Here is a 26723-nt window from a genome sequence, read left to right as displayed (position 1 = left end):
AGAAACTCCATCCCATATCCCTACTCCCGCTCCCTTCTGCCTATAAAAGCCTTCCATTCTGTAAAATTCCTCAGAGCTCCTTTCTATTTGCTAAATGGGATACTGCCGAGTTCATGATTTGAATAAAGCCAATCTGATCTTCAAATTTACTCAGCTGAATTTTGCTTTTCACCAATATCCAGGAGGCGTTTATTAAATGAATATATAGTTTGAGATACCCCAAGACCAGAAAACTTCATCAAGGTATTACCTGCAGAGTTATGATGGATAGGCAAAGCAATGGAAATGACTTATGTAATGAAACAAAAGCCTGCACATCATCTAAGAATAAAATAGGGCCAAAGGCGAACCCATGAGAAATAATTTACATTTAAAAGGTAGACAGAAAAAGGAGAGCAGTAAAGAAACCTCAGATAATAAAAAACTAGGAAACTACAATGTTTCAAAAACCAAGAGAATTTTATGAAAACTGAATGGTCAATAGTGCTAAAATGCTGCAGAGAGATATGAGTTAATACAATGACCCTAAGAAGAAACCACTCAGTTTAGAAATTAGAAGGTCATTATTACAGATGAAACAATGCATCTACATTAATATTTGCTTTAAATAATTCAAGATAAACATTTTTTAACAAGGCAAAGGCATTATAACTTTCAAATACTATTAAAAATTCAAAAAAATCTTCCCAAGTGACAAAAAGCTAAATAGAAAAGATCATTTTCAAATAAAAACGGAACCACATAACGGGATAACATTTTTAACATTTTGAAAACTATTTTGACTGATTGTAAATCTGTAATCTGTAATAATACAGTGCTTTCCAAAACAAGCAAGCAGTAGCATTCGCATTTGCAAAGTATGTCAGACCTAATTTAACTTTAAAAAACTGACAAAAGACTTTCTCCTTGACCACACTTTAGTCCTGCTTCTTAGAGCCCTCTTCTCGACTAGGTCTCCAACTTGGCCCCCATCCAGTCTTTGGTCTGCTCAAATCCAGTCTTAGCAAAGAATCCTGCCAAGTTGTCTGCCTACCCTTGATTTCTGATCAAGTTCCTCATACGCCACCTTTGATGAATAAGTCCTTGGCTTGCTTTTAGCAAGAATTCCCCCTACCCTTGATACCTCCTCTTAGTAATTTTCCCTCCACTGACTACCTCACCTCACTCCCTGGCTACAACTCCTCATTTGTCCTTGTTATACAGTTTTGACCAATCTTTCTCTCCTATTGTAATACACTACTGCAGAAGTCTTGGATTTAAGTCTTCCTTACCATTTAACAAGTGTCAGGATAATTTTTTCTTTAATGTAAGTCATTAAAGGAGATTAGCCAATATTAACAGAAAAATAATTTACAATCAATCACAAATGAAAACAAAAGTTCTGCAAAATACCTGTAAGACTGACAATTAATATAAGTTAGAGCTTACAGTGAGTATAAAAAGATTACCTAATTTTTTATGCAAAACAAATTTTTTTAAAGATTTTATTTATTTGACAGAGAGAGAGAGAGCCAGCAAGAGAAGGAACACAAGCAGGGGGAGTGCGAGAGGAAGAAGCAGGCTCCCAGCGGAGCAGGGTGCCCAATATGGGGCTCAATCCCAGGACCCTGGGATCAGGCCCTGAGCCGAAGCAGACGCTTAACGACTGAGCCACCCAGGCGCCCCAATGCAAAACAATTTTTTTTTAAAGAGGCTTCCTATCAAAAATAAAGACAAGGGCACTGAAAAGTAGTAGAATCAAGTTCATTGCCTATTCATGCAAGAATTTATTGGAACTTCTGGTAAGAATGGAATGAAAATGGGCAGAAAAGTAGCTGCTGTATAATTAGTAGCCAGTAATAAGATCCATAAAGCAACAGATACAAACAGTACTTGACACCCAAGGTACTCTATTCAGTCAACAAATACTTATTTTTAAGGCTTGGCGCAGAGGGAGAAAAAGGAAAGACTCATATAGACTCTATGATTTAGGAGATGACATGTACATAGGCTCCACACTGGGCATGGAGCCTGCTTGGCATTCTCTCTCTCCTTCTCCCTCTGTCCCTCCCCTACCCCTGCTGGCACATTCTCTTTCTCTAAAAGAGAGAGAGAGAGAGAGATGACATGTACATATAAATAGACTGCTATAAATAATTATAATAAAAGGTGGAAAGTGGTAAGCTCATCCAAGAAGTGTACAAAAAAGGTGTTATGAGAGTTCAGAGGAATGAGAGATGATTTCTCACAGGAAAGCAAGAAAAGGTTTCATGGAAACAAAAGGGCATGTGATTTAAGTCTTCAAAGATGACTAGGATCTATAGGGAGAAGGAAAGGGAAAGGCATTCCAGTGTTAAGAAGAAGAATCAGCAAAAGCCCAGTGCAGGTACTTCTCTGTACCCACAGGAAAGAACAGTAGAAATTAACACTTAAGGCCTATATAGTGGTGGGTTCAATGCTATTCCTCAAAAATTTATGATCACCTGGAACCTCAGAATGTGACCTTATTTGGAAACAGGGTCTTTGTAGATGTAATGAATTCAGCATCCTGAATTTAGGCTGGGCCCTAAATCGAATAACTAGTGTCTTTATAAGAAAAGGAAAGGACACAGAGAGATACAGAAGAGGCCACAGGAAGATGGAGGCAGAGAGTGGAGTTAAACTGCCACAAGCAAAGCCTGGGATCGCCAGAAGCTGGGAGAGGCAAAGAAGGATTCTTCCCTAGGGCCTTCAGAGGAATGTGTTGACACCTTGATTTCAGTTTCCAGAACTGTGCTAATTTGTTACAGTAACTTTAGGAAACTAATACCGCTTGGTTAAAAGGACAATTGTGAAAGGCTATTGTGAAATAGTATGAAATTGGTTTCTGCCCCCAGTTCCTCCTAATATTTGGTCTTTGACCAAACTCTTTTAACTTCCTGAGTGATAAGGGTTTCTGACAAAGAAGTCCTAAATCCCTTGTAATTTCCTGGGTGATAGAGGTCTTTTGTTCTAATGCTTGAGGTGACTCTTGGTGGCCTTCTGGATGGAGGCTGGTCACCAGAAAGACCAAGCCATAATTAGAAACTTGGAACTTTCAGCCCTACTAGAGACTGGAAATTGAGTTTATAATTGATCATACCTATATGTGATGAGGTCTCCATAAAAATCCCAAAAGTATGGGGTCTGGAGAGTTTCTGGATTGATGAACACATCCACATGCCAGAAAGACTGGCACATCCTAGCTCCTGTGCTTGGGACCCGTCCAGACTTGCCCTGTGTATCTCTTCATCTGGCTGTTCATCTGTGTTCTTTTAACACATCCTTTATTATACATTAAGTCAGTAAATATAAACTGTTTCCCTGAGTTTTATGACCTCTTCTACCAAATTAACAAACCCAAGGAGGAGGATCATCTAATTTAGAGCTGGTTGATCAGAAGCACTGGCAACAACTGGGATTTGTGATTGGCCTCTGATGTGGGCAGTAGATGGATACTTATGGGACTGAGCCTTAAACCTGTGGGGTCTGTGCTAACCCCCAGATAGACAGTGTGTGAGAACTGAACTGCACTGTAGAATACCCATCTGGTATCTACAGAACATTGGGGAATTGCTTTGTGTGGGGAAAAACTCCACACATGTGAAGTACAAAAGAGGAAAAACGGTTTTCCCATCCAGCTATGTACCAAATGCTACAGTATTTTATTTTATTACACTTTGGAAGAAAAAAACCCACTGACAATAAATTTCTCCTTAATAGGCATATTCGCATATTACCAGGCAATTGTATTAAAAAGTGAATAGAAAACAATGAAATGCCATTACTTACAATGTGTGACTCCAGCGAGAGTTTGGTAGAAAGTGGGAGTATCACTATCATCAGTGAGGGTCACATAAACACCTCCAGATAGTAGCCAACGAGAGAAGGTAAAAGCATCTTTGTTTAGAAGAAGCCAATTTCTAAACTTTTCATAGTTTACCTTTTCACCCTAAAATTAAAAGGGAAAAAAACCATAGGTTTAGTGAAATTTTAAGGTATCTTACTTAGAACTTGCACAACCTGAAATTTGCAATTCGCTGACATTTACCTTTCTACTATCTACAAAGGAAGGACTGTTGTCTAAACAACACTACACAGGCTGTATATTTCAAAATCAAACTGTTTCCAAAAACAACTGTACTTAAGAAATTCCATTTCCATAAAATCTATTGGCTAATTGTAAATTATTTCATCAATTTGTTAAAGCAGTGCATTGTTACTAATAAGCCACATTTTATTTACTAAGGTATATCTGAAATCAGTAAACTACATTTTTTTCTATATTTAAGGCCAATTTTTTACTTGCCTTATCCCTCTTCTTCAGTACCTTAATCTGTTATAATTAGCATATTTTAATTAAATATGTGTGGTATTAAAATGCTCTTTTAAATTTCATTGGCAAATTAAAAACAACTATCCTGGGGCCCTCTTCCAGAAGGCATCACTGAAAACATGTATTCACAAGTCAACCAGAATACAAAAAGAAACAAGTAGATTTCTATTTCTTTGCTTTCCTGTCAAATATTTTGTTTTCTAAATCTCTGGATAAAAAAGTATCCGGGCTCAGAAAGAACATCACATAGCTTGGTACAACTCAATTTCTTTGTCTGGAAGACAAGAGGACCTAGGGTGAATGAGGGCCAGATGTTTCTATGAAAAAAAGAGAGAAGCAACCCACATGGAAATACAATGAAGAATGACATTCAGGAGCCTATCAGGTCTAATCCTGATGGAAATATTAGGGGATACAAACAACTCATAACCTAAAAGAGATATATGGTAGAAATAATTCCTACACTGTTTGGCAGCATCCTATTAAGTACAGCAATATACTTAGCCTAGCAGTTTCAGAAGATTTAACAGTACTATCCAAAACATCAAAATAACATGGTTGTTTTGTCTTGTTTTTCTGAATGGAAGAATATGGCATTCAGAGTTGCTGCAGGGACATGTGAGGACATTGCCAGCATGTGTAGAGATTAGGGATCATACTCATATTCTTTCTGTTTCCCACATTTAGTCTATAAAGAGGATTAGCAGTATATATCTCACAAGCTCACACACATTAACATCTCTGACATTGGGATGAGTTTTAAAATCAATAGAGTCCTTCAATTATAACTGGCAGGTTTTTTTCTTTCTTTGTAATACATACAGGTATATGCTACAATTGATGGGATCTTAGGTACATTGAAACATGTAGCGTCAATGGTTTCAGTGAAGCTAAGATGTTATAAAATGCACCCTCATGTACTAAGAAAGAAGCTGCCAATTAAAATAGGCACTTCTACCACCTTCCCATATAATTAATATTATTTACAATTCCCTAAGCACTGTTCTAAATTTTTTTTTTAAAGATTTTATTTTTAAGTAATCTCTATACCCAACATGGAGCTCAAACTCACAATCCTGGGATCAAGAGTCACAAACTCCCCCAACTGAGCCAGCCAGGCACCCCTAAACATTTTTATATTCATTTAATCTTCAAAGTAACCCTCTATAGGAGATACTATTATCATTTCTATTTCACACAAGAAAAAACTGAGGCATTAAAAAGTTAAATAATCTAAGATTACACAGTGACAGGGTTATGACTAAACCCAGGTAGTCCAAAGTTTCTAAGCCTAAGCTATACACCACACTTGCTGGCTGACTTGGTGAAATATAAAGTAATCTCTGAAATCTGTCTGTCCACTCAGATCACTGCAATACTGGTAACACCAAAATTCCATCTGTTAAACCTGACTTTTTATGTTTTTGAGTCATGGATGTCTTCTAAAAAAGGCAGCAAACAGAAAGCTTCCTTTTATAAACTGTCACAATGGCAGTGTAGGAAAAAAATTCCAATAACATAGGGCAATTAAAAATAAACAGACTCCTGAAACTCATACATCTTTAAAGAACAATATAAAATATGAATTTGCACCTTAAAAATTGACAACTAGGGCGCCTGGGTGGCTCAGCTGGTTAAGCGACTGCGTTCGGCTCAGGTCATGATCCTGGAGTCTCAGGATCAAGCTGCACTGGGCTGCCTACTCAGCAGGGAGTCTGCTTCTCCCTCTGATCCCCCCCACTTGTGTTCTCTCACAAATAAATAAATAAAAATCTTAAAAAAAAAAAACTGACAACCAAAGAAAATATTCAGTAAGAACAGAATAATACAATGCCTAAAAAGGGGATTCCTTTATAACTTCATCAAGGCTAATAAAAGCACAAAATAGAAAAAGCTGAAACCCATATCATGTCACTTAAATCTAGGTGCTAGGTCCACATCTTTTAGTTAAAGTGCTTCTCTTTATCGTTTTGGGTTTTTTTTTCTGGATTGCCCAAAACCACAAAGCTTTGTTACAGGAGGTCCAAATAAGCCTATTCTAATATAAATAGACTCATACCGAAACATGGCTAACTTGAAAAGCAAGGGTTTGGACAAAATCAGACACATTACTCAGAAATTACAATAGGTAAATACATCAAATAGTTGAATCAGATAAAAAATTAGCCCATTTACAGTGTTGGTTTTTTAACAAACACAAGCATCTAGTGATTTAAATAGCTTCTTTGTGAGTATTCCAAAACCAGGGCCTCTCATTTCTTTGATCTTTCCTCTTCCAAAGATCTTGTCCTTCATACAACACTTAACCGCAGCCTTACTAACAGTCTTATGATCTTTTTATTATACTAACTGTTCCCTTTCCATTAAATGCAATTTTAAACATTCCACTTTCCCCCTTACAATTTCCTCTTATGAGCAAACTTCTTTTAGTATCCTAACTCCAGTTATTTATTTTTTTTAAACTCCACAGGACCTACACCAATGACCTTCCTCTACATTGCCAAATCTAATAATCACTTCTCAATGATCACAGGTCAACTCACTTGACCTTTAGTTTATTTGATATAAGTACTCCTTTCTTTTAAAATACTTTCATCACTTGGCTTCCAGGACACCATTCTTTTTTGGTTCTCCTCACAGATTATTCCTTAGACTCCTGTTTTTATTCTTCTTTATCTCATCAATCTCTAAACAGTGGAATACAGGACTCAGTCTTCCAACCTGTTTTCTATCTAAATTCACTCCAAGATGATCTCACCCTCAACTATAATGCAACAAATCCTATCCCATGAACTCTAACTTATATATCAAAAAGGAGAGTTGACATCTCCACTTTAATGTCTAAAATGATTCTCAAATTTAATTATGTCCTAAATCTCCCTTGATATCAAAACCCCAAACTTTCACCTCTAATAGTCTTAGCCATCGTAATTAAAGGAAACTCCATTCACTTACTACACCAAGCCAAACACCTTAGTCATCCTCTTCTCTCTCTGCCACAGCTCATAATCAATACAAGAAAAGTTCCTGTCAATTCTTCTTCAAAATAAATGCAGAATCTGAAAACTTTGCATCACCTCACTGCTATACCATGATCTACATGACTATCACCTCTTACCTGGATTAGTCACAGATATCTCAGTTGGACTCTGTTTAGCCTACACTCTACAAAGAGCCAAACCGATCATGTTTTAAAAAACCTCATGTTGGCGAACCTGGGTGGCTTGGCTGGTTAAGTGTCCGACTCTTGGTTTTGGCTCAGATCATGATCTCTGGGTCATGAGATTGAGCCTGGCAGGCTCTGCACTCAGCGGAGCTTGAGATTCTCTTTCCCCTCTTCCACTGCCCCTCCCCTCCGTGCTCTCTCTCTCTTTTGAATAAATAATCTTAAAAACAAACAAAACAAAAAACCCCTTATGTATTCATTCCTCTGCCCAAAACCCTCCAATGTTTACCTTGCTCAGGGTAAAAGTCAAAGAACTCACACTGTCCTACAGAGCCATATATAATCTCCCTACTTCCCCAACCTCCAACCTCTTCCCCAACCTCTGTAACTTCATATCCTACTACTCTCTTACTCTATTCCAGCCTACTTGTTGCTTGGACATGTCAAGCACACTCCCAACTCAGGGCCTTTGCTATATTCTCTTCCTGAAAAATGCTTTCCCCCGGATATCTGCATGGTTATATCTCTCTTCCTTTAAATTCTTGGTTCAAGTGCCATTTATCTGACAAGCCTTTCCCAACTCTCCTACACGAAATACCTACACTCAGCCACCTCCTCCCTATCACCACCTATCCCCCTTATTTTACTTAAATTTTCCCCATAGCACTAATTATCATCTAATACATGTACCTGCTATTGTGCATAAACTTTAGGGAACTGGGTGACTAACCACATTTAATTCCCATCTATAAAATGGGAATGTGTGCATAAAACTTATTAAAATAAGAAAAATATACATTCTCCCCCAAAATGTACAGAGTATTAATGCATTTGACATCTCTGTGAAAAATCTAATTAATCAGGCCTGCCAAGATTAGATGACTTTTTTTGACCAGAAAATGTTTGTTAGTGGAGAGAAAAACCATAGCTTATTTGTCTTGAAGTACTGAAATACTATCAGAGCCATCTTTCAGTCAGTATGTCAGAAGCAAAAATGCAGGAAGCCAAGCCTTTTGTACCAAACACACAGAAATGCTGAGTAAAATGTAACACCATAACCACTACCAAAAACCATACAGGCAAAAAGCAAGAAAGGGAAATCTCCAGGTGTTATCGACACAGAAGAAACTCTAAGAATAGTGAAAAGCTACAGCTAGAGGGTCCAATGAGACAGATGTTAGAACCAGATATATGCACATGGCTGGAGTATTGACAATCAATGCCTATACAGTTAGGAAGGTGACTAAACTAAACTGAATAAAACTATGAGCATAAGGGACTGTAACATCTGTGAAATGCAAGTGGGTCAAACAGCCACCCGTAAGAAATCATGCAGCACTGAGTGTGCTGCAGGAAAGGATCAGAAAATTCTAAAAGGGTTTTTACTCTACCATCTCTAGGGACTTTTCCCATATTAGCAGACCTATGAAAAGGGAAAAAAAAGAATTTTCTCTGTTAAAGATACGCATTTTTTTTTAAAGATTTTATTTATTTATTTGACAGAGATAGAGACAGCCAGCGAGAGAGGGTACACAAGCAGGGCGAGTGGGAGAGGAAGAAGCAGGCTCATAGCGGAGGAGCCTGATGTGGGGCTCGATCCCATAACGCCGGGATCACGCCCTGAGCCGAAGGCAGACGCTTAACGACTGTGCCACCCAGGCGCCCCAAGATATGCATTTTTAACTGTTTAAGTTTTCTACAATGAAAATATATTATTTATGAAAACAGAAAAAAAAATGACAGATTTTTCAGACCCAAATATTTTACTTTGCAAATCAGCTAAGTCAAATAAATCATAAGCCTTGACGGGTCCCAGAGTCACAGAATGGTTAAAGGCCATTTATACAAAGAAAAGCAATGACGAGGCGCCTGGGTGGGGCAGTCGTTAAGCGTCTGCCTTTGGCTCAGGGCGTGATCCCAGTGTACTGGGATCGAGGCCCACATCAGGCTCCTCCGCTGGGAGCCTGCTTCTTCCTCTCCTGCTCCCCCTGCTTGTGTTCCTTCTCTCGCAGGCTGTCTCTGTCAAATAAATAAATAAATAAATAAAATCTTAAAAAAAAGAAAAAAGAAAAGAAAAGAAAAGAAAAAGAAAAGCAATGACATTACAATGCGAGCAATGCTCAGGTTCCTGCAGGATCACCAACGTGTGTTGGTGTAAAAACGTGTGTTTCATAATACCATTAAGTATAGACACTTGCCTTTAAAGTAGAATTGGGAACTTTCAGATTCACAAACACAGCAGTAATAAGTAGTCACGGACCTCTGAGCACAGCACATAAATAGTTGAAACATCAACCATCAAAAACAAAAATGTCAGGAATATGCTGCACATAAACATCTAAGAGTTAATACTTTGTAATAGGTATGGATGAAAGGTAAATCTTTAAATATACCTCTGAGAAACACTTCCTGAGTGTATCTGGGACTTTACCATCCACCACATGGAGCATTCTTTCCATTTCTTCCCGTACAACATAGCTCCCAGATTCACTTGCAAAAAGACTAAAAATGTCTAGGAGAAAGAAAGAATAAATTAAACTTACCATAGATTAAATATACCTTGGTAGAAGTAGGGAAGGAAGAGAGAGGTAAATATTACTGAGTGATTACTAGTGCCAAGCACTTTATAAATATATAATTTAATTTATTCCTAAAAAAAAAAAAGAAAATGAAAACCAGCAATACAAATTAAAACAGCAATGTGATATCTTTTCAAACACATCAAACTTGCAAAAATGTTTAGGTATGACAATACAAACTGTTAGCAATAAATTGGGAGAAACAGGAACTATTATACACTATTAATAAGAGTATGAATCATTGCAACCACTTTGGACAGTAACTTGGCCAAATCTAGCAAAGGTGATATATGCTAGAAATTCAGATTCTAAGCAACTCAACTTACACCCTCGAGAGACTTTCATCCATGTGCATGAGATACAACAATGTTCACTGGAGTATTACAGTAATGCAAAACTTAGGGGAAAAAAGATAAATGTCTATCAATAAGAAAACAGGTAAACTGAGATGCACACACACAATGAAATACCACATAGCAGTTAGAATAAAGGAACTAAGAGTTTCACGATGGATAAATATAAAAAATATTCAGGGAAAAGCAAACTGCAAAATAATCTGTGTGTCATATACCATTTACTTAAAAAGTTTAAAATCTGCAAAACAGGTGAAGATATGTTTAAGGGTTTATAAAACATCATAAATGTATAAAGACCTACATGAGGAATGAAAAATCATATTCATGAGAGTGGCTACCTCTGTGTAGGGAAGAACAGGGATAGAACCATGGAGAGATACAGACAGGGAGCGCCACACCTTGGCTGTAATATTTTATTTCCTAAAAAATAAGATCTGGAATAAATATGATATAATATTAAGAAATAATAAAGCTAGGTGGATGTACCTATTATATGTATGTTTGAAATACTGCCGTTATGGACTGAAGTGCGTGAATGGGACCTTAATTGGAAAGACAGAAGACAGAAAGATAGAAGAGACATTCATCCCCCTGAAGACCCAGCGGGTTCCCCGGCCTGCCTTAGCATCCCATAGCAGATTCCTCAGAGGGAGTGCTCTGACCACCTGTTATGGGTTGAACTGTGTTCCCCACTAAAGATGGTAAAGTCCTAACCCTGGTACCCACAAACGTGACCTTATTTGGAACAGGGTCTTTGCAGATGTAATCGAATTAAGATGACCTCATCAGGGTGGGCTCTAATGCAATATGACTAATTACAAGAAGAGAAGACAAAACAGAGTCAGAAGGAAGCCATGTGAACAGACAGGCAGAAATTGGAGTGACGCGGCTACAAGCCAAGGAACATCAAGCACACCACCACCAGAAGTTAGGAAGGAGGCATTCTTCTCTATAGGTTTCAGAGGGAGTAGGGCCCTGCCAACATCTTCAATTTGGATTTCTAGTTCCCAGAACTGTAAGATAATAAGTTTCTGTTGTTTTAAGCCACTTACGAAAGTCTGCAGTACTTTGTTAGGGCAGCCCTAGAAAACGAATACAACAGTATAATAAAAATAAAGAGGGGTGCCTGGGTGGGTGGCTCAGTCAGTTAAGTGTCTTCCTTTAGCTCAGGGGATGATCCCAGAGTCCTGGGGGTCAAGCCTGGCACTGGGCTCCCTGCTCAAAGGGGAGTCTACTTCTCCTTCTCCCTCTCCCCCCTGCTTCTGCGCGTGCCCTCTCTTTTTCTCTCTCTCAAATAAATAAAATCTTTAAAAAAGAAAGAAAGAAAAAATTTAAATGTATGTTTATGTTTGTGACCCTCCCAAAATGTTATTTTTAATTACTGACTGCCTGGAGTCACAGTTTTTGTTTGCTGGTAGAGGGACACTAATTTGAAAAACCAGGATCACAGTTAAATTCCAATTGGGTTTAAGGATACGTTCAGTATCTTAACTGTGATAATATGGGTACATATATGTGTTGAAACATATCAAAATCTACACTTTATATATGTGCATTTTAAGTCAATTACACTTCAATAAAACTATAAAAAAGGAAAAAGATTAAAAAGAGCAGTCTAAATTCAGGGGTAAGAAAGAAGACTCTGAGAGATTTAGGGGAAGCAGTCAGAAGGCAGGTTAGAAAAGGAAGAAAGAAGAGAGAAAGACCCAACATCCAGTGGCCAATGATAAAAACCTGGGAATTTTTGGAGCAAATGTTATATATATCTCATGTAACAGAAATACTTGCCTTTACTTCCCCTGGGAATTTTTTTTTTCTTTTTTAAAGATTTTACTTATTTATTTGAGAGAGAGAGTGAGCCAGAGAGGAGAGAGCACAAGCCCGGGAAAGGGCAGAGGGAGAAACATGCTCCCTGCTTAGCAGGAAGCCAGATGCGGGACTCCCTCCCAGGACCCCGGGATCATGACCTGCACCGAAGGCAGAAGGTGAACCCACTGAGCCACCCAGGTGCCCCTCCCTTGGGACATTTTCAATAAAACTTTCATCCCGAAAAGAAACCCACCTTCATTAGCAGTTGTTCTCCATTCTTCCTCTCCCCTACCAGCCTCTGGCAATCACTAATCTACTGTGAGTATGGATTTGCTTAATCCAGACATTTCATATAAATGGAATTACATACTATGTGGCCTACTCTGACTGGTATTTATGACTTTAACATAATATTTTCAGGTTCACCCACGTTGCAGCATTTATTTGTACCTTACTCCTTTTTATTGTCGAGCAGTATTTTATTGTATGGACATATGTATTTTGTTTAGATTGAATGCATCAGCTGATGGACACTAGGGTTGTTTCTATCTTGTGACTATTAAGCACAGGGCTTCTATGAATACTCATGCGTATTTTTTAATGCATACATGTTTTCAATTTTCTTGGATATATACATAGCAGTAGAACTGTCAGGTCATATGATAACTCAATGTTTAATAGTTTGAAGTACTCCCTAACAGTTTTCCAAAAGTGAGAGTACTATTTTACACTCCCAGTAGCAATGTGCGAGGGTTGCAACTTTTCCATCCTCACCAATCCTAATCTGTCTTTTATTTCAGCCATTCTGGTAGATACACAGTGGTATCTCACTCTAATTTTAATGTATATTTCCGTAATACCTAATTATGCTGAGCATTTTTTCAAGTGCTCATTGGCCACTTGTTTATTCGGAGAAATATCAACTCAAATGCTTTGACATCAGAATTTTCAGGTAAATTATGCTGCACACAAATGTAGTATCATTTTGAGATAATAAAAGTACTTACATTTTGCTTTCTCTTCATCTCTGCCTCTTGTAAGAAGGACAAGCCCAACTATTAAGTTATTGAAGTGCAGTCCTTTGGATGTTCCACCAAAGGAACAGTAAATCACCTAGGAGAAAATGATAAAGCCAACGTTAGATGTTTCAGTTGTTGAGGAATCTGAGGCTGGTATCACCTTTAACAAATCTTGTCTCCATCTCCAAATAAGGCTTTGGTAAACTTTAGTGAAATTATTTTAAATTTCTCCCTCTTCTTCCTCTTATACATCTTGTTATTACACTCAGCCAAAAACGCACTGTACCTATTCTAAGGTACAGATATCACTACTCACACACTGAATTCTTTCTCTTTGGAGTCCTTATCAAGGCCAAAGAAGATAAAGGTCCTCCCCTTCAAAAGCTCCAATAATGTGATAAGAATTTTGTGTAATTACAGAATTTCCTTCAACCTCTGTAAAACTTAAACACATGTTGATTCGAAAGATGGACATCCTCTAAGTGAAAGTTCAGAAATGGAATGGCAATCATATTACAACATATAAATGTATCAAATTAACATGTTGTACACCTCAAATTTACATAATGTTATATGTCAAATATATTCAATTTTTTAAAAAGTAAAATATATAGAGACCACAAGAGACATTTTTTATACTCTTAGAAATGAGTATTATAGTAATCAAAAATAAAGAACAAAAGCTATGCATAAGAAAGGGAGGGACAGCGACAACAATCACATAAATTCATTCATTCGACAATTCTTTATTTAGTGCCTCGGGTGATATTGTGATATAATAAGAAATACATATTTGGTCTTTCAGGTTCCTGACACAAAAGCTTCTAAAAATCCTTCCAGAGTGATGTAGGTAAAAGGAGCATCTTTTGTTATTCATCCAATAAGCCCCTTTCATTCATATGCTAGTGAGGCATTCAGAACATAAGCTTGCCGGTCACAAGAAAAGTTGTGATTAGAGGGTTGGAATATTCAGCATCACTCCCCAATCTCCAGGAAGGGGAGAGGGTCCAGAAACTGTGTTAATCACCAATAGCCAATCAAGAGCCAATTATTTAACCAACCATGCCTACGCAACTGAACTTCCATTAAAAACCCTTAAACACGGGGTCTGGAGAGATTCTAGGTTGGTGAATACATCAAGGTGCGAGAAGGGTGTTGCACCAGAGACCCCATGGAAGTTCTGCACACCATCTCCCTCCCTGCCCATCCACATCCCTCGCCATTAGCACCTCTTTCCATTTCGCTGTTACTGAGTTGTAGTCTTTAAAATAAACTGGTAATAGTACTTAAAATGTCTTCCTGAGTTCTGTGAGCCATTCTAACAAATTATCGAACCCACAGAGGGGGTCAGAGGAACCCTGGATTTACAGCCAATTGGTCAGAAGTACCAGAAGTCCAGGACCTGTGATTGGCATCTGAAGTAGGAAGCAGATCAGACCTGTGAGGTCTGCACTAATTCCAGGTACTTAGTATCAGAATTGAACTGAATTGTAGGACATCCAATTTGTGTCCAGAGAGTTGAAAAACTGACTGATAAAGGGGAAAAACCCACACAATTGGTGTCAGAAGTGCCATGTCATTTAAAACAAACTGACCTAGTATTTGCCATGCAGAATTTTTGTCAATAAAATGCATGATTAAAGAATAGTTCAAACCCAAAGGAATCTACAGATTCAATGCAACCCCTATTAAAATACCAACATCATTTTTCATAGAACTACAACAAACTATATTAAAATTTGTATGGAACCACAAAGACTTCCCCATCCCCAAATAGTCAAAGCAACCTTGAGAAAGAACAACAAAGCCGAACTCCCAGATTTCAAGATATACTACACAAAGCTACAGTAATCAAAACAGTATAATATTGGCATAAAAACAGACATACAGATCAATAGAACAGAACAAACAGGCCAGAAATAAACACATACTTATATGGTCAATTAATCTATGACAAAAGAGACAAGAATATACAATAAGAAAATGAAAGTCTCTTCAATAAATGGTGCTGGGAAAACTGGACAGGGCTGGGAAACTAGACCACCTTCTTACACAAACCACAAAAATAAAATCAAAATGGATTAAAGATTTATATGTGAGACATCAAACCATAAAACTCCTAGAAGAAAATATCGGCAGTAATTTCTTTGACATCAGCTGTTGTTAACATTTTTCTAGATATGTTTCCTCAAGCAAGGGAAAGAAAAGCAAAAATAAAATTATTGGGACTACACTAAAATAGAAAATCTTTTGCATAGCGATGGAAACTATCAACAAAATGAAAAGGCAATCTACTGAATGTGAAAAGATATTTGAAAAATAATATATCTGATAAGGGATTAACATCTAAAATATATAAAGAACGTATACAATTCAACACCAAAAAAAAAAAATTATCTGATTTAAAAATGGACATGGGACACCTGGGTGGCTCAGTCGGTTAAGCACCCAATTCTTGATCTCAGCTCAGGTCTTTATCTCAGGGTTGTGAGTTCAAGCCCCACAGGCTGGGCTCGGCACTGGGTATGGAGCTACTTTAAAAAAAAAAAAAAATGGGCAAAGGATCTGAGTAGGGATTTTTTCCAAAACAGACATACAGACAGCCAACAGACACATAAAAAGATGATCAATATCAGTAATCATCAGGGAAGTGGAAATCAAAACCACAATGAGGTATCACCTTACAACCTGCCAGACTGGCTAGAATCAAAAACACAAGAAATAACAAGTGTTGGTGAGGACTGGAGAAAAAGGGAACCCTTGTACACTGTTGGTAGGATTATACATTGTGCAGCCCCTGTAGAAAAGTGTATGGAGGTTCCTCAAAATATCAAAAATAGAAATGCCATATGATCCAGTAATTCCACTACTGGCTATTTACCCAAAGAAAATGAAAACACTAATTTGAAAAGATATATGCACCCCTACGCTTACTGCAGCATTATTTATAATGGCCAAGATATGGAAGTAACCCAAGTGTCCACTGATAGATGAATGGATAAAGAAGATGTGGTGTGTGTACATGTGTACACACACACACACACACACACACACACACTCACAGAGAAATATTACTCAGCCATACAAAAGGGATGAGATCTTGACATTTGTGACAACACGGATGGACCTAAAAGGTATTATGCTGAGTGAGATAAGTCAGACAGAGAAAGACAATGATTTCACTTATATGTGGAATCTAAAAAACAAAACAAATGAATAAACAAAAAGAGAAACAAACCCACAGATACAGAAAACAAACTGATGGCTGCCAGAGGGGCAGGGGTGGGAGGACAGGCAAAGTGGGTGAAGGGGAATGAGAGATACATGCTTCCAGTTACAGAATGAATAAGTCATGGGGATAAAAGGTGTAGCATTGGGAATATAGTCAATGGTATTGTAATACTATTGTATGGTGACTGATGGTAGCTACACTTGTGGTGAGCATAGCATTATGTTGTACACCTGAAACTAATTTCACACTGTATATCAGCTATAGTTCAATAAAAAAAGAATTAAAGAAATAAAACTTAGAGTCAATATGAAAAATGAAAATATATTATTAAGTGATGTTTATAAATATATTTAATAACACTCTTGATGCTAAAAACTTTACATCTCTGGTGCCATTGATAGAAAAGCCTAGCAAAAACTAGCCTAGGGAGATGATGGCTTCAGATCAGAACATAAAAAACATTTGTTAAAAATCTTAATAGATATACTTTATGGAATAACTATTTTTAGTTGGCCCCTGCATAAACTGAAGGAAGATAACAGAAAAAACCCTCTATGCCTGAGGCAGGTGTAGAAAACATCATAGCCCTAGACCTTTAGAGATCTTCTACCCCTGGGAGAGAGGTGGAACCACTGAGAAGGTCTCTGGGGATACACTGTCTGCCTAAAACTGAAACAGAAAAACGGAAAACAGACTGTCCCCTGCCCTAGCATCCACACCCATCCCCACCATTGTGTTAGCAAACACTGAGGAATAAATAGTATCAGTCTACTGCCGGGGAGGGAAGAGTAGGGAGAGAGACCCTCTCCTCTCTAATGTACTGTAACAACTAAGAAAATGAGATCCAAAGTTGAAGGTAGAGAAGACATTAGAAAAATCCTCTGGTGGGGCGCTTGGGTGGCTCAGTCAGTTAAGTGTCCAACTCCTGATTTCAGCTTGGGTCATGATCTCAGGGTCCTCGGATGGGTCATAATGTCAGGGTCCTGGAATCGAGCCCTGGGTCAGGCTCAGCTCTCAGCAGGGAGTCCGCTTGGGATTCTCTCTCTCCCTCTGCTTGTGCACATGCGCTCTCTCAAAAAAATAAAAAATAAAAAAAAGGGGAAGAAAGGAAAATCCTCAGGCAAATAAGATTCCACCCTAAAAAAGGTAACCCTAGGCTGGAATTTGAAGTCTATAGTGCACTGTGCGTAAGCATAACAATACGAAATACAGCTCAGCTACAGACAAGACTGACTCAACTACTCATGCTAAAGGTCTAGCAAGGCATAAATACTACTTCCCTCAGTCTCTACTGTCCAGGATAAAACATCCATCTCTCAACCACAAATTATTAGTTACACAAGGAAGGAAAGGAAAAAAACCACCCTGACAAAGGAAAAACAGGGGAACAGAGAATTCAATAAAGCTGGAATGGCTCAACAGTAAACTCAAAAGAGTCAAGTAAGAGACTGTACAAAATCAAAGAGAGGGGGAAAAATGTGCGGGTAGGAAGAAACGAGACAGAAAATCCAAGAGCTGTAGGACAATCAAGTGATTTAACACACATACAGTTGAAATCTTAGAAGCAAAAGAGAATGGAGCAGAAGAAATATCTTAAGAGATAAATGCTGAGAATTCTCCAAAACTAATAAAAACATAAAACCACAGACAGAAGTTGTTCAGAGAACAGGCAGGATAAATTACACCTCTAACCCCCCAAAACCAGTTAGACAAATCATATTCAAGCTACTCAAAACCAAAGATAAAAAGAAAATCTTTAAGGCAACCAGAGGAAAAAAGACATACTACATTGAGAGAAACATTTCTTATCAAAAACTACGTAAGCCAAAAGATGGTGAAGTGGCATGGTTACAACACTAAGAAGAAAAAACTGAGAATCCTATACTCAGAGGAAATATCTTTCAAAAAGAAAGGTCAAATAGACTTTTTCAGGAAAATGAAAACAAAGAAGTCATTACCAGCAAATCTGCACCACATAAAAGGGGGAGAAAAGTACTTTAGGCTGAAGGAAATACAATACCAAACCAGGTACATGTACCTATACAAAAACAAAAGAAAAGGAAATGGCATAAACGAAGGTACATATAAAATGTACTTTTTTCTTACTTTTAATTGCTTTAAAAGATAACTGGCCGTCTAAAGGAATAAGAGTAAAAATGTAATGTGTTTACACCATGCGTAAAATTAAAACACATGACAGTAGCACAGAAGACGGGAGAAAGGAACTGGACACATACTGTTGCGTACTACACATACAATGGTATATCATGTATCTCCATTTTTATATTGCTAGTCAGCAAGGAACTACTTACTAAATCACAGCATTACAGTGTTTAACCCAACGCTAACTCCATTAATAAATTATTATTTTTATAATAATAAAAACAATAGCCAAATTTAAATCCCTATTATGTGCCACACAACTGTTGTGGTAAGTGCTTTAAGTATTAAGCCTCAAGATGATTCTATAGGGAAGGTATTACTGGTGTCCCCATTTTGTGGTTGAGGAAAACTAGAGCCCAAGGAAATTAAGTAACTTGTCCAAAGTCATATATTAATGAAATGGCAGAGTTAAGATTCAAACCCTAGGCAAGACAGGATCCTGAAACTGAACTCTTAACAACTTCACAGTTCTATATAATACGGTTATATACATTCTTTAGTATTACATGAAATGAAAGCCATCACCAGCAAGATGATACCATTTTGGTGAAATCCATTAAAAACTAAACTATAAAATTCCAAATGATCACAAACTCAATGTATAAGCACTATGGTGCTTTGGCATCCCCTTTCCCCCTGCTTTAACTTAATGATGTATCTCCATTTCTAAATGCTCTCCATTTCTGACCACTTACCTGACTTTAACACAGAGAGAATAAAGTAGTGAGGGTAAAGTTAATCAAGGAATTCTGGGTAAGATATGATCTTTAGTTTTGCATGCAAGTATTTCTAAAATGTAGAAAATTTGTTCTGAATACGTTTGGTTGGAATGCTGGAACATATTGGTAACCTCACTCCCAAAATATAAGAACAGTAATAACCTTCCAAAGCTACCAAGTTCAAAAGTTCATCTAACAGATGAGGAAAAGAGGCCCAGGAAAATCAACCTATTTTCTGAATTCTAAGGCATGTGTATTTTCCATGTTTTATTAATGTTCCAGAAATCATCATGCATCGAACACATCTAATGTGGAGTATCTTTTTTTATCCCCAAAAAGTTATTTTTAAAGCAATGGTTACGTTACAACTCATAATGCCTCAACATTTATGAAATACTAAGTGCCATGCTCATTACTACTCAGCTTTGTTTTTAGGATTGGTGAGAGTGTGTGTGCACAGGATAGAAAGGATATGACTATTTGTGACCAGAGGGTTAAGGATAGAATGACATATACATATCACTTCTGGGCTAACTACGTTATTGCAGGCAAGAGACCCTCCCTGGAATGACCACCTCTACCTTGGTGATTTATAGACGCTCTTTCTGATATGCAATAAAAACGCCATAAGAACTGACACTCCCTGGAAAGTGGAACCAACACACAAAGGAGTTGTCACAAAGAATCACCTAACTCCATCAACAGAATTTTTATGAGTGAAAAATAACTTTGTGTTATCGCAAGCTACTATTTTGGGAGAAACATCTGTTACAAAAGTGTAACATCATCTATACTGACTCACACAGCATTAATAAAAAAAAAAGTACAAAAGTTAAAAAAGTAAAAAAAAGTAAAAAACAAAACAAAACACCACACACATACTTTCCCAAAGACCCTGATACCCTGATTATACCAACCTATATGCCTAAAAATTGTCTTTACATAATTAATGACAAAAACATAACATGAATACACAAAATGAATCATACTGTACGTTGGTGAGGCTCAAAGAGTAATTCAAGCACATAATAAGACCCACAGTACGTAATCTATGAAAACATGAAGTATTCATTTACATAAAACATACTTGATATCCGTAAAATTTCAAATATTGCTATTCAAATGCAAACTCTGACTCTCTATATATGCGTTGAAAAGTTTTTTCCTTTTGAAGATAAAAAGTATTTCTGTTTACCTTACTGCCTTTGCACAAAGAGTCTATTCCAACTAAACGTTTCTTTACTTCAAATGCATTTCATAATACTAACCAAATTTTCCTTTTCTGTAAATTCTAAACAGAAATATCATAAGACAGAGTCAGACACAGCTTTAGAAAATAACAAAGAACCCCTTGAAATTCCAAATAACAAACAGGTATATAATGTAAATTCCACAAAAAAAAGAACAAATACTAAGGAAAAACTACCAGATATCGGGAAGATGAACAGTACTCAAAGCTCGTATGGAGCTGACCAGTCAGAAGAGAGACCTCCATTAATATCCAGTGCATTTAGAAGAGGCTCCAGAAGAATCAATCCTCACTATTCGAGCTAAACAAGATTTAGAGTAAAGGCTACTTAAGATCCAACATAACAAAAATTTAAAACAAGCCTCAGAAAGATTAGACTAATCTGCAACTAATTTCACTGTGCGCTAGAATAAAAGAGAGCTAGCACTCTTTAAATGAAGACAACAAAATTTAAGTACTCAAGACATAAAGTTTATAATATCCAGTAGAAGGGTGCCTAGGTAGCTCAGTCAGTTAAGCATCTGACTCTTGCTTTCCACTCAGGTCATGATCTCATGGATCATGAGATTGAGCCAGTGTAGGGCTCTGCACTCAGCAGGGAATCTGCTTGAAGATTTTCTCTCCCCTTTGCCCCTCCCCCTGCTTGCACCAACTTGCTCTCTTTTTCTCACTCTCTCAAATAAATAAATCTTTAAAAAAAATTTTAGGGGCACCTGGGTGGCACAGTTGGTTAAGCCTCTGCCTCTTGGTTTCAGCTCAAGTTGTGATTGCAGGGTGGTGGGATCAAACCCAGCTGCAGGCTCCGTGCTCAGCTCGGAGTTGGCTTGGGTTTCTCGCTCCCTCTCCCTGTACCCCCCACCCTATGCTCTCTCTCTCTCTCTCCCTAAAATATATAAGCAAATCCTTTTTTTTTTTTTTTTTTAATTTAAAGTATCTGGGGCACCTGTGTGGCTCAGTCGGTTAAGCGTCTCCCTTCAGCTCAGGTCATGATCCTGGGGCCCTGGGATCAAGCCCCGCCTTGCTTCCTGCTCAGCTGAGAGTCTGCTTCACCCTCTCCCTCTGCCTCTCCCCTCTGCTCATGCTCTCTCTCAACTGAATAAATAAAATCTTTTAAAAAAATTTATAATATCCGGCAGATATAAACAATAATAGATGTAAGAAGAAGGAAAATGTAAACAATCACCAGAAATAAAATCAGGCAAAAGAATGACAGAGATGATGAAAAACTGGTATATAAGAAGTTAAAAATAACTATTAAGCAAACTTAAGGATTTAAATGAAGATACGAACATGAAAACTGAAACTATATATATATTTTTAATTTTTAAATGATTTTATTCATTTATTTGAGAGGGGAAGAGAGAGCGAGAGTGCTCACATGCACACACACGACCAGTGGGGAAGGGGTAGAGGGAGAAGCAGGCTCCTCACTGAGCAGGGAGCCTGATGCAGGACTCGATCCCAGGACCCTGGAATCACGACCTGAGCCTAAGGCAGACACTTAACAGATTGAACCACCGAGGTGCCCCTGAAACTATATTATTTTTATTTTTATTTTTTAAGATTTTATTTATTTATTTGACAGAGAGAGACAGCCAGCGAGAGAGGGAACACAAGCAGGGGGAGTGGGAGAGGAAGAAGCAGGCTCCCAGCGGAGGAGCCTGATGTGGGGCTCGATCCCAGAATGCTGGGATCATGCTCTGAGCCGAAGGCAGACGCTTAACGACTGCGCCACCTAGGCGCCCCTGAAACTATATTTTAAAAGAAAAAATGTAATTTTTAGAGTGAAGAAAATAACAATATCTGAAAAAGTTTACTGTAGGGCTTTAACAACATATGTAACACTGGCAAATAAAAGATCAGTGAACCTGAAGACAGAAGAATTGTAACTATCTGAAGTACAATGAGAAAAAAAGGCTACAAATGGGGGGTGGGGAGGAGATGGAAAGTAAATAAAAAAGAGAAAATCAGAGTCCCAGTCATGTGAAAAATCACCATTTTTGCATGCATGTAATTGGAGGCCAAGAAAAAGGAAGGGGAGACAGAAAACATATTTGAAAGATAGTGGCAAAGTATCTCTCAAGTTCAATCACAGATCCAAGATTCTCAAAGAAACTCATACAAGATAAATACAGAAAACCAAACTAAGGCATATCATAAATTCATGAAAAAACAATGACAAATTTGAAAGCACGGAGGGAAAAAAAACGGACACATTACACAGCAAAACGAAAATAAAAGTTATCACTGACTTCTGATCAGAAAAAACGCAAGCCAGAGACAATAAAAGGAACACATTTAAAGTGCTGAAAGGAAGAAAAAACTTCCCCACACAGCCTAGGATTCTATATTCAGAACAAAAAGACGAACAACCCAATTATGAGCAAATGAAAAAACAAACAAAAACTAGGAGACTTTATAAATCAGAAAACAAATAATGGGCAAATGACTTAAGAGATTTCTCCAATGAAGACATACAAATGACCAATAAGCACATGGGAAGATGCTCAATATGTTAGTCATTATGGAAATGTAAATCAAATGAATAAAGCAATCTTTTAATCATTAAACATGCCAGTTTTTACATTTTTCTACTACTTTGAAAAAGGGCTCAATTCAAACCATTATAAAAGTGAATTTTTAAATAATGTACCTTTCTAAGAGACACATAAGAAATAGACCAACTCCCTCATATACCTAACCCAAAGTTATCCTAGAAGTTACAATAAAAATTAATTAGATTTCAAGTTATAACAAAGATCATATTCCAGAAATTTTAAATGGTAATCAAATTAACCAATAAGAATTAAAGTTAAATGTATGCTTACCTTCTTTAGACAAGTATGTGACAAGATCTCATAATATTATATTTTAGATATTATGGTAAACTGTAGACTTAATATTATGGAAATATAACTAATTATAAACACAAAAAATACTGATTAAAAATTCTATATCTTCCTTGGAAAAAAGGCTCTAAAGAAGTTCTAACTAGACTTTATTTTTACTATAACTATTAAACATTTTTTTGGAAGATTTTATTTATTTATTTGACACAGAGAGAGAGAGTACAAGCAGGGGGAGCCGGAGGAGAAGTAGGCTCACCACTGAGCAGGGAACCCTATGTGGGGCTTGATCCCAGGACCCTGGTATCATGACCTGAGCTGAAGGCAGATGCTTAACTGACTCAGCCACCCAGGAGCCCCGATTAAACATCTTTTTATCAGTGATTTGGATTCGACATAAAAGGCATGTGTATTAATTTTAAAATGACAAAAGTGGGAGGAATAGTTAATAAAATAGGTAACAATATAGAATCAAATTCATCTTAGGCTAAATGTATTTAGAGTTTCTTAAAAACTCAGTGTATATATAAGGACAGAAAAACAAGATTAAGCTTGAAAATTTTAGCTAAGAAAGCTATGACCTTTTTGCTTAAGTTAATACAGTTTTATGCTGCATGGTAGTGATTAAAGAATTAAATATTCTCCTACTGTTCACTAATCTAATTCACCTAGAGAACAGCATGAGATTAACTAGTATGCATATTAACTATGGCTAAGAAGCAGCAGGGGAAAAGGACTTACTCACATGCCTAGAAGGGAAGATTCCACTTTCCCAATTCAAATAGCTGAATTCTATCTCTAAGAGGTAAGAGATTTCCAATGGGGGTTCTAGTAGCACAAACTTTGGGATCATGATACTGTGCCAAAATCCCCAGTGGCTTCTAGCTCCACTGCCAACTCTAAAACTAGAAAATGAGACTGGGACTAGGTCAGGGGCATATACCAAACTATTTCAATGTCCCCAAATTTAAATGGGATGGAACCATCAAAATTTCATTGAATTCAAGACATCCTACATCTTCAAGTTGATTTGTCACATCAATTTAAAACATACAACAATTAGCAAGATAAAAAACTTTAACAATGTGAGAGAAATGGTGAACAGAAGGATATTCTGAGTAAAAAAACTTATCACTTTTAAGTTATTAGTTACAATGAGATATTACTGAGCCATAAAAAGAAACGAAGTTCTAACACATGCTACAACATGGATGGATCTTGAAAACATTACGTAAAGTGAAATGAGCTACACAAAAAGATAAATATTGTATGATTCCATTTATGTGAAATATTTAGAATAAGCAAATTCAGAGGCAGAAAGTGGACTGTGGGGCAAGGGGCTGGGGGGAGGCCTTATTACTGCTTAATGGGTACACAGTTTCTCTTTAGGGTGATAAAAATATTTTAGACAAAGATAGTAGTGATGTGTCCATAACACTGTGATTTCAATTAATGCCACTGAGATGTACTTAAAAATGGTTAAAATGGCAAATGTTATTCTATATATTTTATTCCAAATGCTTCTCTGCCCTCTCTCAGCTCAGTAGGATCCAGCAAAGAAAGCGACTTACTGGAGACCTGACCTATCTCACTCATCCAGTCCAAGTCGTAGTGTCACGGAATTACTTAGAAAATTTAAAGACTGACTAGCAAAATCAAACGAAACCTGACCCAAATGTAGGCCTTAAATAACTCACAAGTAATTCTAGTTATTAAGAAGGAATCATTCCCAACTTACAAATACACTATACACCTACAGTTTGTGAAAATGACTATTTAGAATACAGAATGCATCTTCCCTCATAATTAATGATCAAATTTCCCCAGCTAACCTCCAGAATTCTACCTAAAATTTAATGTGGCTAAAATAACTGAGTAATTAACCACAGTAATTATAAGGACTTTAAAAGCATACTACTGTGAATGTATGTATTTCATCTGTGTTATTATGAACTAAATAAGCTTGGGAGCTAGTACAGGAATGAAGTCATCATTTACAAATATTGTTTCCAGAGAGATATGCCTGCACTATGTGGTAAAAAAGATAATAAAAAGACAACATGAATATGTCTCTGCTCATCTCTCTTCCCTCACCTGATCCTTCCTAGTCTCCACTGCTGAGATTATTAGGCAGACAAAAATAAGCTAAAGAAACAGAGTGAGCAACTGGAGTAGGGACAGGAGACATTATCAGGTCCCTATATCCCCAAAATTATACATCTAGCCAAAATCACATTCACAGAACCTGGACTACCATTCCTCTAAGGATGGGATCAATCAAGATAGGAACATGTTTGACTACCCTTTTTGTTCATTCCTTCCTCTCATTTCTAGGAATCCAGTTCAAGTCAAGAAATAATGAGGCAACTGATCATAGAACACAACTTTCTGCACTATACACATTGGCTACTGGCAATAATAAACCTGCAGGGAAGTCAACAGTACTACGGAATGCTAGTGAGGTGCTGTCACATGCCACTGCTGCCCTAGGTCTTTAAAAAGATAGGGACTCTAAATACTCTTTTGAAGAATAGTGACAATAACTTTGTGCCAAGACATTCTCCTCTTACTCGTTCCTTCAGTAACCAAAGAGACACATATTCATTCTAGGCAACAACAACAAAAACAAGTGGGACTACATCAAACCAAAAAGCTTCTGCACAGCACAAGAAACCAACAACAGAATAAAAAGGCAATCTATGGAATGGGAGAAAATATTTGCAAATCATATATACGGAACATACATATGTTGTATGCTATCATACAGTGCAATAGCACAAATAAAAACCCCGATTCTTAAAATGGCAGAGGAATCAAACACATTTTTCCAAAGACATACAAATGACCAATAGGTATATGAAAAGGTGCTCAACAGCACTAATCATCGGAAAAATGAAAATTAAAACCACAATGAGAAATCACCCCATACCTGTTAGAACAGCTATCATCTGGGGGCGCCTGGGTGGTGCAGTTAGTTTAGAGGTTAATATCCAAAATATATAAAGAACTTACACAACTCAATATCAAAACAAACAATCCAATTAAAAAGTGGGAAGAGAAAAAAAAAAAAGTGGGAAAAGGACCTGAATGGACACTATATAACAGAGAACACATACAGATGGCCAACAGGCACATGAAAAAATGCTCAACATCACTAATCATCAGGGAAATGCAAATCAAAACCACAATGAGATACCACCTCACACCTGCCAGAATGGCTATTATCAAAAAGAATTAACAAGTATTGGTGAG

General features: G+C 37.2%; 1 protein-coding gene across 2 annotated transcripts in view; it reads right to left on the bottom strand.

The window, feature by feature from the left end:
- Positions 1-26723, bottom strand: part of USP32 (ubiquitin specific peptidase 32) — a 196841-nt gene that overhangs the window by 88978 nt on the left and 81140 nt on the right. For both annotated transcript variants that reach the window (XM_008695456.2, XM_008695457.2), the window contains exons 3-5: positions 13251-13356; positions 9893-10011; positions 3790-3949 (exon numbers count right to left, since the gene is read on the bottom strand). In XM_008695456.2, coding sequence (XP_008693678.1) covers positions 3790-3949; positions 9893-10011; positions 13251-13356 — 385 coding nt within the window. The remainder of the gene's footprint in view (positions 1-3789; positions 3950-9892; positions 10012-13250; positions 13357-26723) is intronic.

Source organism: Ursus maritimus, unplaced genomic scaffold (assembly GCF_017311325.1).
Source record: "Ursus maritimus isolate PB19 unplaced genomic scaffold, ASM1731132v1 scaffold_24, whole genome shotgun sequence".
Lineage (NCBI taxonomy): Eukaryota > Metazoa > Chordata > Mammalia > Carnivora > Ursidae > Ursus > Ursus maritimus.
Note: the sequence above shows the minus strand (reverse complement) of the source record. Positions and strands in the feature narration are given on the sequence as shown.